The sequence below is a fragment of the Eleginops maclovinus genome, chromosome 2 (genome assembly GCF_036324505.1).
Source record: "Eleginops maclovinus isolate JMC-PN-2008 ecotype Puerto Natales chromosome 2, JC_Emac_rtc_rv5, whole genome shotgun sequence".
Lineage (NCBI taxonomy): Eukaryota > Metazoa > Chordata > Actinopteri > Perciformes > Eleginopidae > Eleginops > Eleginops maclovinus.
The window spans coordinates 1,305,850-1,318,447 of NC_086350.1; the positions used below are offsets into that span (position 1 = coordinate 1,305,850).

The window sequence follows — 12,598 nt, forward strand, 5'->3', positions numbered from 1 at the left end:
AGTTTAAGTAAAACTAAATGACATGAATGGCAAAGACATTCAGGAAAAGATGTCTTGTTTTTCATAAAGTGATTCAAATGAGAAGAAAATGATAAATGACAGGAGAGGACGTGAAATGTAAGACTTAAACCGGCTCCCACTGAAGTCCATACTAAGGAGGTCTTAGACACATTTCTCCCTAATAAATACAATATATGTTGCACAACACCAATAAGGGGTTAGGGTTAGTAAATCTAATTCAAACTGAAACTGCTGCGTGCTAGTGGATCATAATGTCAAAATATGCTGACTTTTAGGATGCTATGGATGAGTTAGTTGAAATCTGTCAGTCAGTTTATGCACATTTAGTTTAATGTGCACCAATAACAGCGTTGGTCTTTCTATGGCAAGTCTTTCATTTATGCAAATGAACTGAATCCTGTAAACAAAAAACACCATTTATTTATCGGTTTATTGAATCACACTGACAAGCATTGCTTTTTTACATGCATTTTCTATATATTGCCTCATTTAATCATCGCTGTACGTATTGATTTCATGATGTATGCAAGGTTATGATATTTGTTGACCCCTGTGTGAGTGTGTACACCCTTTTTCACTTATTTCCTGTCACCTTTCACTAAGGAGTCTTCAGTAGAGGCATTCAAAGCATCAACATGCACTTTATCTTTATTTTACTCTCTCAAAATCTCTCCAGACCTCTGAGTTCAATAAAGCTCTGCCATAATATTTACACTTTGAGATGAATTTAAACTAGGCTGTGTTTCTACGTCTCAGTCCAAGGCAAACGGCTGCAGCTGATTACTCTCATCAGTTCCTCCTGTCACTATGAAGGTTGTTAATCAGTGAGATCAGCTGCTCAGAGTCACACCTCTCCCAACTAAACAATATGTAAACAAGCTTTGGCGTTAAAGTGTTGCAGTGAAGTTATTGGATGGCACTTTAATGACAGTCAAATGTGAGAAATACTTTGGACTCTTACAAAGACACTGGGATATTTCAGGCAGAAACACATTTTTAACTGCTAAAGAAAGCGTGTGTTTCTGGTTTTGTGTTGTTGAAAGCTGCTCAGACTTCAGGTGCATCTTCAGGACGGTTGAACTCAATTTTATCTGTGATTTGGAGTCGGTTTAGGTTACATGTTTAGACGACACGTTCAAGTACAACACTGTTTATCCCTTCTGCAGAGCTGGCATGAAGAAGAAGAAGAAGGAAAACAAGAAGGAGGAGGAGGAGGAGAAGACGAAGGTTAAAGCCGAGGTGAGTATTTCTTTTTATGAATCTGCAAGCAGACACCAGACACCTGCTGAGTAGAGTCAAGAGATCAGGTTGGTCTGCTCTCAGAGTGCATCGAGGACACTGGGGTCACTCAGAGTAACGGCTCAGACGCTCCCAAACACCGGCTGTAAGTTCTCCTGATTATCTGGTTTGTGAAATGGTGGCTCTCATAATTAAATAACCAGACATCAGCCACTGTCAGAAGGGCATGTCCTCAGGCGCAGTTCCTAAAGCGGCCACTAGATGCTGCCGATGGCTGTGTGTTTATTCGGAAGAAGCACTCCAATCCCTCCTTATTATTCACACACACACACACACACACACACACACACACACACACACACACACACACACACACACACACACACACACACACACACACACATGAAATATACCGCCTTGCTCAAGGGTGCCTCGGCAGTGACTAGGTAATGCACCATTAGTGAAAGCTAAAAAGAATGAGCATGATATTATCGTGCAGAGGGGTTCAGAGTTATATTATGTGCTGCTAATAATGGGTTATAGTATCCACTCCCTTCACTGGCTCTTAATCTATTGAACTGTGCTTTGACACGCAGACGTGGAGGAAGTTCTCAGATCCTCTACTTCGGTAAAAGTAGAAGCACTTTGTTCTGATATATTTCACTGCAAAGCTCTGAATTCAAAAGGTTGCCTCAGGAGAATTGCAGAAGTATTGTCAATTCCCAGTGAAAGAGGACAACAGTTAGCCAATAATGTGGGTTAGCCTTAAGCTAACAGTCAGCGGTGGACGTGTAAATGTAATGTAGTCCGAAATTCGACAGGAGTTTTTTGTACATTTTATCATAAAAAACGTTGTTGTTTGTTGTTGTTTGTTGTTGTTTGCTCTGAGGTAAATTAGGATCACTTCGAGGCCCAGACACATCCTTAATATTTGAAACCCTTAATAAGTGAGAGAAAGTGAGAACATCTCATTGTTTAAAATACAATTCATAGACTTTTCATGTGTTCACACTTTTCCACAAAAAGTCAAACTATTATTTTATTTGATCTTTAAGTTTCTTATCCTGTGAATCCGTACTGTCCTGTTTTTTCTTACCCTATCTGTTGATAATTCCCAGTGAAAGAGGACAACAGTTAGCCAATAATGTGTGTTAGCCTGGCAAGCTAACAGTCAGCAATGGACGTGTAATGTTGACTTCAATAATGTGTATAGAAAAACACTTAATGCTGTCCACTCCAAATACTAAGAACTCAATATGAAACAAATAAATGTAAAGACACAAAAGCCAAACTAAGGAATTAAAATGAGGTTTAGCAACACACTGTGGATCATTTGCATTAAAACCAAGTTTAAATGCATCGTGAAAAGATACCCAGAAACCTCCTTTCTGGTTAGGTTTCCCCCCCCCCCCGTGGTGCGTTGTGAAAGATGGTACTGACGGGCAGACCCAAACAAACCGACGCTCCTCCGTCAGCATTATGACTCCGCCTGCATGTAAACACAAACATATAGTTATAAACACCGCCGCATGGTGAGGAGAGGTCCAGAACATTCCAGAGGCTCGAGTAGAGAACACCTCTGAACCTGACCCCCCCCCCAGCAGCATCAGCCTGCAACACTACATTCCCAGCATGCCTTCACCTCCATCATCTGGTCCTGTCTGCGCCTCGATCATCCTGTCACCACCGCCAACCCAACCCCCCCCCCTCCCAGCCCAGACTTCCCCCCTATAGTCTGCTAACTGTGTGTCACTGCTCACACCTTTCGCTGGGCGGAGGTGATCACTGCTGACCAGCTTCTCAGAGGCTCTGGTAAATTCAGACGGGATCTAGGATGTCCTCCACTTATTCAGGGCCGGGGAAACGACCGTTGGGAAATCACTGGGTTAGTCTTTGATGAACGGACCGGTCGCGTCTTCAGGGAATGGGAATTGGACGTCCTTAATAGCAAGACAGGGTTTTCAAATCTTGAGTAGGAATAGGCTGAAGGAATCCAAGAAGCTTGTCATGTACAGCGTTTCTTAATTCAATGGGTACTTTACAATAAGACTACTTATATAGTGTTCATAAGAAGGTTGTAAACACTTTATTAACCAGTTATAAAGCAGTTCATAGTGTTCATACATGAACGCAGGCTCACTATTAGGCAAGATGGCTACGCCTTATGTTGGCTACCTGGCTTCAATCCCCTCTTTTTCCCGTTGGTAGTGCGTCGCCCAAATCGCCCTAATACACAAACCGCCCCTGGCAGTACAGATAGATGTGGGCTCACTATTTGGCAAGCAACAGCTCACAGTGGCCCTGTTTATCTCCGGTCTTATGAAAGCTTATTAATGATTTATAAAGTGTTCACAACCTAATTAATAAATGAATGACAAACTAAACCCGTTATAAGGGTCTTCTTGTAAAGTGGTACCATATAATGATATGAAAAGTCTACAAAGGACACTCGGCCGAGGTCTTCTCCTGCTTGGTCCACTTTCGAGTGGTTCTGTCTACAGATTCACAGGAGGAAACCTCGATCTCTCGTGACAAAACATTTGAACACCTCTGTTTCGGTGTAAAGTCTTCTCCCATTGGTTGGCGGCGACGGGGGCCGGTGCTAGGTGCATCCTGCCACGTCGCTCTCTAGTGACCGGTCTCATCACACTTGTTACACAGTTCTTCTGATGTTTGTTGGTAATCAAACACATAATGATACTGGACATCATAGCGTCGATGAGTGGGAGAGGAGGCGGTGTGTTTAGTATGGAACTCCACACGTTATTCATGTACTCACAAACACGATATGCTATTAGCTACATGCTATTGTGAAGCTAAAGACAAATAAACGGAAACCATAACTCCAAGGTGTCGCCCACCAACGATATTTAGAGGACATTAGCGACCACAACCTTAACCTTAACCTGCACAGCGGAGTAACCGTAACTGATTCACTTTTCAAACATGGTCGGTAGGCCCGGTTATGTCGCTGCTGGAACAGTCCCTCCAATAACCAATGAACAACAGAAGAAAGCACGGTGGGATTACATTTCATTCTTTTAAACTAGCAGGGAGATGTGTGTTGTACTAAACAAACACTGCAGTATGATTTAAAACATGTTTTCCGCTCAGATACCGGGAGATTAATCATGCAAGATAAGCAGCGGTTTTGTTAGCACTCAGTTAGCATAGCATAGCATTCGCTGTCTGGAGTCACTAAACCTGCGGATCTGAAGGTCCTGTATCCACACATTTGTAAAGTTGACCTCCAAATATTTACTATTAATAAATCGCCGACAGATGGAGACACCGGCTCCTGTTTTAAATGGTCTCATCATACTTTTGATGATGTGTCGGCTGTGTGTTACTCTTACGGGCAGGACTTGAACTTAAAGCTTGTTTTGTGCAAGCTGCAATAAAAGGATTGAGTCAGAAGTGACACAAGAGGCAAGTGTAGCTCAACCTTACGCTGAAATAAACATTTTCAGATGAACAGGATGTTGAAGTTAACCTTGATGGCGTAAAAACACAAACTTGACTGTGGTCGAACTTGTCAAACTTACTGTAAATCACACGCTGCTTTACCGCCTTTTTTCCACTAAATCTGACCCTATTTTACATCATGCTGTATTAAAGAACACCTGCACTTATAGATTGAGAACATGAACTCATCAGGAAAATGTTAAATGAGCTCAAAAAACAAGGTGAGCAGTAGGGTCATCTTTTCATAGACTTCTATACAATCGTGTAGAGTGTAGTCGCCCCCTGCTGGATATGAGAGGGAATGCTCTGGCTTGACTTTGAGAAAACGTTGAGACACATTGAGGTTAGATGATAAATCCCAGCATGCTAAAATGCTCACAATGGCAAAGCTAACACGCAGGTTTGTTATTCTCCATGATGTAGCATGCTAACAGTTGCTAACTTACAACTGAGGCTGATGTGAACAGATCTGCAGGTATTCGGTCATAAAGTGAGTAGGCCTATAAAGTTGGTCTGATGATGGCGCTAGAGGACAAATGATCCCTCAACACATTCCACCCCGTGCTGAGTTTCATAACCTCCGTGCCAATATTTGATATTTCACTCTGGAAACGACGTCGCCATAGAGTCATGCTGCTAGCTGTAAACGATAGCACTGGACGCTCAACAATAACCACAATCTTCTCAAGAACATTAAGAAAATAATTTTAGCTCAATCTTTAAACACTTCAGACTCTTTACATGGTACTTTTGGCTGCATGAGGCATTCTGCTTCAGGTGGATCTCCCCGGGAGGAATCTCAAGCAATTAAGTAAGAATGCTTTTTATGAGCGAGACACGGTGTAACTTCATCCACATGAAAATCTGACTTCTCTCCCACCTGAAATCCTGCCCACATATCTGTACGGCCCATATAGCCCGAGTGTTAATATGAGAGGCCCGGGTGCAGCCAGAGAAAGGTCTGGAAGCTTTTCTGAGGACAGATCCGCGGTCCAAGATGAAACGCTAACCAGGCACAAAACCGGATATTTATAGACGGCAGAAATGCGAGCTAAGCACTTTATATTGAGCAATAGTTAAAAGTGATATCGAAGTCTCTGCTGGTTTCTCTCTTTTGACCGGGTTTCTGAAGACTGCGGGTCCGAAGCTCCTTCGATTAAGCTGGCAGGAAAACTCCCAAGATGAGTTATTTTCTGCTGCATGACTGCGTTAAAGTGCTCTTTAAACCCTGAGTAGTTATCGAGTGGGGGTCTTTAAAATAATGTGGATCAGAGAGGTGATTGTGCTCATTTGCTGAATCCTGAAAAGTGCTTTTACGTTTGCAAAGTCTCTTCGAAGTCCTCCCAACGCTGTGTGTGAAATCTGGCATTCAAAGGAGCCAAACATTCCTTAAGCAAAACCCTTAAAGATCATGGATCCAAACATAAACGAAAGGAAAGCCAGGATCCCTGAAACTGCTTAGTTATCACTTCCCTTTTAAGCACTTATTCCATGGCGTGAATAACCGGGGGTTTTGAGAGTTTCCCCCCCTTTGTTTGGTGTGTATAACCGCTAATTTAAGCTCTGTCTCTGAGCGTCACAGCTCTTCGTTAGCTGGCCTGTGAACTTTTAGCCCCGTCCTGTGTTTAGAGGTGTCGGGCAGCTGTGGAGACGGAGGCTTAAAACCATCCGATACGATCTCCACAGCTGAGGCCGGTAAGTGGGAGGAGGTGCGGGATTTGACTTCCAGACAACTTTAAAGGACGAGTCCTCTTGTGAGTCCAGCTGGAGGTTGAGGCTGATGAGCAGGTTTAACCGAAGCCTGTTTTGATTCAGAACTATCCGTCTGTACAGATACAACTGAAGTGATGACAAAAAGCAATGGTGTTGGAATTCAGTATGCTGCAGAAAATAAGCTAAAGGAGGCTAATGTTGGGCTATAAAGGAACTACAGCACGGTCACATGACTTCACGTCTCCACCGCTAAGCTAAAGGAGGCTAATGTTAGGCTATAAAGGAACTACAGCACGGTCACATGACTTCACGTCACCACCACTAAGCTAAAGGACGGCTAATGTTAGGCTATAAAGGAACTACAGCACGGTCACATGACTTCACGTCACCACCGCTAAGCTAAAGGAGGGCTAATGTTGGGCTATAAAGGAACTACAGCACGGTCACATGACTTCACGTCACCACCGCTAAGCTAAAGAGGGCTAATGTTAGGCTATAAAGGAACTACAGCACGGTCACATGACTTCACCTCACCACCACTAAGCTAAAGACGGCTAATGTTAGGCTATAAAGGAACTACAGCACGGTCACATGACTTCACGTCACCACCACTAAGCTAACAGCGGCTAATGTTGGGCTATAAAGGAACTACAGCACGGTCACATGACTTCACGTCTCCACCGCTAAGCTAAAGGAGGCTAATGTTAGGCTATAAAGGAACTACAGCACGGTCACATGACTTCATGTCTCCACCGCTAAGCTAAAGGAGGCTAATGTTAGGCTATAAAGGAACTACAGCACGGTCACATGACTTCACGTCTCCACCGCTAAGCTAAAGGAGGCTAATGTTGGGCTATAAAGGAACTACAGCACGGTCACATGACTTCACGTCACCACCGCTAAGCTAAAGGAGGCTAATGTTAGGCTATAAAGGAACTACAGCACGGTCACATGACTTCACGTCACCACCGCTAAGCTAAAGGAGGCTAATGTTAGGCTATAAAGGAACTACAGCACGGTCACATGACTTCACGTCACCATCGCTAAGCTAAAGGAGGCTAACGTTGGGCTATAAAGGAACCACAGCACGGTCACATGACTTCACGTCTCCACCGCTAAGTTAAAGGTAGAACAGAAATCCCTTCAGCTTGTGTTAACCACAGACCAAGACTTTCCTCAGGTTTCAGATTAGTTTTTTAACATCGGTTTATAAACAGATAAACTAAGGTATTTCACCTTAAATTTCCCCTTCCCTTTCTCCTGAGACCCTTTATCCTCCCTGAGGCATCTTCAGGTGTTTCTAACAAACCATAAACAACCCCCCAGTACCCAGAGAGACTCTCCTCTCCTGTAATTTCCTCGACCCCTCCCCCCTTGTATGGCTAAACGGTTTGGCCTCTGATGGTTTTATAGTCCTTTTCCCCCCCTTTATAGCGCCTTGGTGGCGCTGAGCAGAGTCCTAAAATGATCCCAGGCTCCTCCTCGGAGATGCCTTGTTGATTTGTTGATTTGCAGGGAGCGGTTGGCAGGGCTCGATGATATTCCAGCAGCTTCTGGCCGATTGGTCTGAGGATCCTGCATTTCCATAAACAGGGGCTCCATATCCATATCTGAGCCCTCCTATATATATATACCGCCCCGGGGATGATTCCTCCTCAGTGTTATCCTCCTCCTGGACTCTTTCTCCTCGTAGGTGAGACCAGCTTATTCTTCATCCTCCTCCTCTTCCTCTCTGCATGCATCAGTGCGGCTGGTTAATGGACGCAGAGGGCTGCTGGGTTAAGTGCTAAGGTGATAAGGTCCCGACCTCGGAGGATTGTTAATAAGTGAGGGGGAGTGTGATCAGGGTGAAGCCGAGGGTCGGACTCTGCAGAGGTTTTAACGAGGCGTTTGCTTCTTACTTCTGAAGCATTTGGCTGTTTTGCAATTCAACGGCGTGGCTGGTTTGGGTGAATTTGAGCTTCATGAGGATTGTTTACGCTTTGACTTCTGATGTTTGGCTGCATGAGATCTCCTGGATGTTTTAGAGAAGAAGGTTTGATTTTATTGTTTTTGGAGAGTGTGCTGCAACAGAAGTTACCCTTGCCAGGTATTCTGGAGTCCGATTTAGCCCTCGAGGCAAAATTTGATTGCGATTTCTATTTTATCACGGTTCAGTTTCAGGACTTCTTCCAGAAATTCCATTGAAATATCCGAAATGAAGACGACACCGAGCTGATGGAAATGATCTCTTAGATTTAGCTGGACTTGTGTTGGAGGTTGTATCAGGGGTAAAATAAAGCTCCACAAGATCAAAATAATTCCATCTTGAGTTGTGGTTCAAAGCATCTGGTCCAAGATTTTGAGGGAAGTTTTGGTGTCCAAATAAATGCCACTTTAAGTCTTAAATCAAGTGTGAAAATCTCCCCTGGCTCAGATATCTCCAGCTCGTTTTTCCACCTTTTAATGAGACTGAAAACTAAAGCCGAATTATTTATAGTATAAAATAACTCCTGCAATCTGATCAGAGCGGCTTGTTTAGACTGATTTCCTGTGTGTGTGTGTGTGTGTGTGTGTGTGTGTGTGTGTGTGTGTGTGTGTGTGTGTGTGTGTGTGTGTGTGTGTGTGTGTGTGTGTGTGTGTGTGTGTGTGTGTGTGTGTGTGTGTGTGTGTGTGTGTGTGTGTGTGTGTGTCTTCTTGCTGCCGCTGCACATTGCCCCCTCCCTGAAAGGAGTTGAAGTGTTAACTCCCGGGGGATCTTCGGGTTTGAACACCTGTAGAGAAGCTTATCGCCCAGCGTCATCCGACCCAAACCCGGCGTCCAAACTTAGCTCTGTCACCACTCAGCTGCTCATCAAAAGCTTTTTAGATCGCCTTTCATACGGAGGAGGGTCTCCGATGTTTAAGCGCCGTGCTGATGATAACATCGTTTATTCTCAATGACTTCTTCTTCTTCTTCTTCTTCTTCTTCCTCTTCTTCTGTGTGGAGCAGGCTGTGAAGAGAAGAACCCGCCATCATGTCTGAGTAAGTGTCGCCTCGTTATCAATTAGGGATTTTAAGTGGTTTTAAAAAGTGGATTTTTAATTGGAAGAGGATTAGGACCAGATGTGAATTAATTTCGTTTTTAATCACATTTTTTGAGTTAATTCAACAAAAAAAATGGAAAAAGAGTTGATTTCTGAGATCAAATTAACCCCTAACCCTAACCCAGGACAGACAGAAAAAGATAGAGATTCAGAGGAAAGTAAAATATGGAGAGACAAAACACTTAGAGGAGGAAAGGGACAGTAGATGAATAAAGGAAAAGGAAAGGAGAGTGCAGGGAAAGGAAGACGAGTGAGGAGAGACAGAGGAAAGGGAGGGAAGGAAACTTATTACGAAATAAGAAATGGAAAGCTGGAGATCTGAAAAAGCAAGGAAGTGGGAGAAGGACAAGATGAGTCAGAGAGGAAGGAATAGAGATGAGACATTAGGGAGGAACAAACCGCTCCACTGAAGAGACCTTTCTACACTATTAAACACATGAGGGGAAAACCAAATGCTTTTATTCAGTACTCTGCTGGATTATATCACTGAGTGATTTCTGATCTTTGCAGAAAGAAGATGACTTCGAGCCGCAAGCATCACCTGAAGGTACGAGCGCGTTTCATTCTTCGGGTTTATTGGGAACCTGCTTTAATATACAGCATGTTAACAGCTTAGTGGAGTGCAGGAGCTAGGATCCATCAAGGTTTCATTAAAGTGAGACATAGAGGAGCTTCTAGCAGATTCAGAAAGGTTTATAAAATCAAATCCATTTTGTGATTGTGACTTCTCTGGAAGATATGTTTTAATCAGATATCTTCCAGAGAATTCCCAATAAAAAAATGGTATATTTTTTATTGTGAATTCTTTAACTTAGGCTCATGTTACTGCTCGTTGTTTGGGTGTATTGTATTGTAATCCAGATGGACTTTATTCATTTTAATACTGTGATATGTGTTCTGCTTTGTGATGCTTTCTGCATAAAAAGGTGCTAAATAATGAAATGAATATCAAATAATTCAAATGAGCTTAAGAATTACCAGCTGCAGCTTTAAAGTGAGGAGCACATTAATGCACTCATATGATATATACAGGATACAAAGTCTGCTGCAGGATGGCTGAAGCCTGTTCAAAGCTCTGAGGCGCGCTCTGCTGGTGAGCACTGAAACACACAGGGTTTAAAGCTGCTGGTGCCAACATGGATTGAACATGTCCTGTTTCATGAGCTTAAAATGGACAAAGCATGTCAAGAACATACCTTCTGCACGTGGATTCAAACAAACACTTTGTATAAAATCCCAACCGTATTCACATAAAACACACAGTCACATAAGATCCATAACCTGACAATCATCTGAATCAAACCTTTACAACAGTATGAACTAGAGCAGCTCAATTAATCATAATTGTGTTGAAATTGCAATTAACACCAGGGCAATGTCCAAAACTCGTACAGGATTTCGTAATTCGTAAAGGATCGTACAGCTGCAGAGAAGACCCAGCCTACGAATGATATTTTATACAAATCCTAGTTGACTGCAGCTCCCCCACCCTCCCTCCCTCCCGCCCTGCCACCCTCACACCCTCCCTCCCACCCTCCCTCCCGCCCTCCCACCCTCCCTCCCTCCCACCCTCCCTCCCGCCCTCCTATCTATCTTGCAATTATAATATCGGTCTAAATGCTTTTATTTTCTGTTGGTTTGTCCTGATGGTACGCCCTTCTCTGAACGCTGGTAGTTTCTTCTTCTTTTTCCTCGGTGTTCCCTGCAGAGTGTGATGCTGTCGATCGCGGCGAACTGGATCAAACAGGAAGTCAAAGAACTTGAGGCAAGCAAGGCGGCGTACATGGCAGAGAACTGCCCCAAACCCAGCCTGAGCGGAGACCAGGCCGCCCTCATGGTGAGTCAAAGTACATTTCCTTATGAGGACAATAAAGAGTATCGTGTAGTTTAAGCCCCCCTCCAAATACATTTCCCAGAGTCTCTAGATCCTGATTCTGATCGGCAGTCTTCCTTTAGTTTGAAGCGTGGCGTCTGCAGGTGAAGGGCTGTGATTGGTCGGTAAACACCACGTCTGTTTGTGTTTTTAGGAGGCCTGCAAAAAGCTGCACTGCCTCATCGACAAAGTGGATGAAGAGCGGTACGACCTGGAGACCAAAGTGGGCAAAGCCAACAAAGAGGTACGCTTCCGCCCCCTGCAGCTTTCAGAGCGCCGTCATGTTTTCCGGGAGTTGTCACGTTGTTCTGAAACCTTGTTGTGTGATTCTGAAAGTTTGCCGTATTTTCTAAAACGTCCAAGTGTTTTCTGAGGAAGTCGAGATCCTCCGTATTTAAAAAAAAGTTCCTTAAGTTTTAAAATATTTTCCTAAATTAGGGGTTTTCCGTAACTTGTCTTTCTGAATCGTTGTCGGGTTATCTGCCGTTCGTTCTGAAATGTCCTTGTGTTTTGTGTTTTCTGTCCACTCTGATCGGAAGATCCAGAGCGTGTGGACAGTGAGTGTGAGACAGATGTGTGATAACATGTGTCTGCTGACAGATTGAAGATCTGAAGATCAAGGTGGTGGACCTGGCCGGCGTGAAGAAGCCCGCTCTGAAGAAGGTCCGCATGTCCGCTGACGCCATGCTGAAGGCTCTGCTGGGCTCCAAACACACCGTGAACATGGACCTGAGGGCCAACCTGAAGCAGGTCAAGAAGGAGGTCAAGGAGGAGGTGAGTGCGACACACGGGGGGAGATACTCTGAAGGCCTTTTTCTTAAAATCAGTCATCGTGTTATGTGGAATATTTCGCTGAATGTTTGGAGAACACACACGATAAGGGTATCATTGGAAAGCTGAGAGTCTCTTCTTTCCAACGGTGTACATAGAGCACGGCAGAGGAGAGGGGACTGCGATCAGCGTTTAGTTTTCAGGGAAGCAAAAGGCTTTCTCTTTCTGATTGTGATATTTGTTTCTTGCAGCCTGCAGAGGCGGCGGGCGACTGGCGTAAGAACATCGAGGACAAGGCCGACAGGAAGAAGATGTTCGAGGCGGCCTAAACATCCCCCCCCCCCCCCCATCCCCACGCTCCTGCAGTTTGGCTTTTAGCACTTTTTATGGAATTTATGGAACTTTTAATTGGATTTTGAAGTTTTTGTTTCATTAAAACTGTCAGTGTCA

The 12,598-nt window shown here is 44.0% G+C and overlaps 1 protein-coding gene across 4 annotated transcripts; it reads left to right on the forward strand.

Annotated features, from left to right (window-relative positions):
- Positions 1-892: 892 nt before the first annotated feature.
- LOC134874776 (troponin I, fast skeletal muscle-like) lies at positions 893-12,598 on the forward strand. Of its 4 annotated transcripts, none has more exons than XM_063898959.1 (8): positions 893-1,079; positions 1,188-1,260; positions 9,410-9,442; positions 10,015-10,051; positions 11,213-11,341; positions 11,532-11,621; positions 11,978-12,151; positions 12,400-12,598. In XM_063898959.1, exons 3-8 carry the CDS (start codon positions 9,435-9,437, stop codon positions 12,475-12,477), a joined length of 516 nt encoding a protein of 171 aa, XP_063755029.1. In that variant the 5' UTR covers positions 893-1,079; positions 1,188-1,260; positions 9,410-9,434; the 3' UTR covers positions 12,478-12,598. The 4 variants fall into 4 exon arrangements, with proteins under 4 accessions (XP_063755029.1, XP_063755038.1, XP_063755018.1 ...); XM_063898968.1 differs by having other exon boundaries at positions 898-958; XM_063898948.1 differs by lacking the exons at positions 893-1,079; positions 1,188-1,260 and adding an exon at positions 8,024-8,131.

Excerpts from the sequence above, each read along its gene's own strand:
- LOC134874776 (XM_063898959.1), top strand. Across the intron at positions 11,622-11,977 it reads TGGGCAAAGCCAACAAAGAG|ATTGAAGATCTGAAGATCAA; the intron begins GTACGCTTCCGC and ends GTCTGCTGACAG. Across the intron at positions 12,152-12,399 it reads AGAAGGAGGTCAAGGAGGAG|CCTGCAGAGGCGGCGGGCGA; the intron begins GTGAGTGCGACA and ends TGTTTCTTGCAG.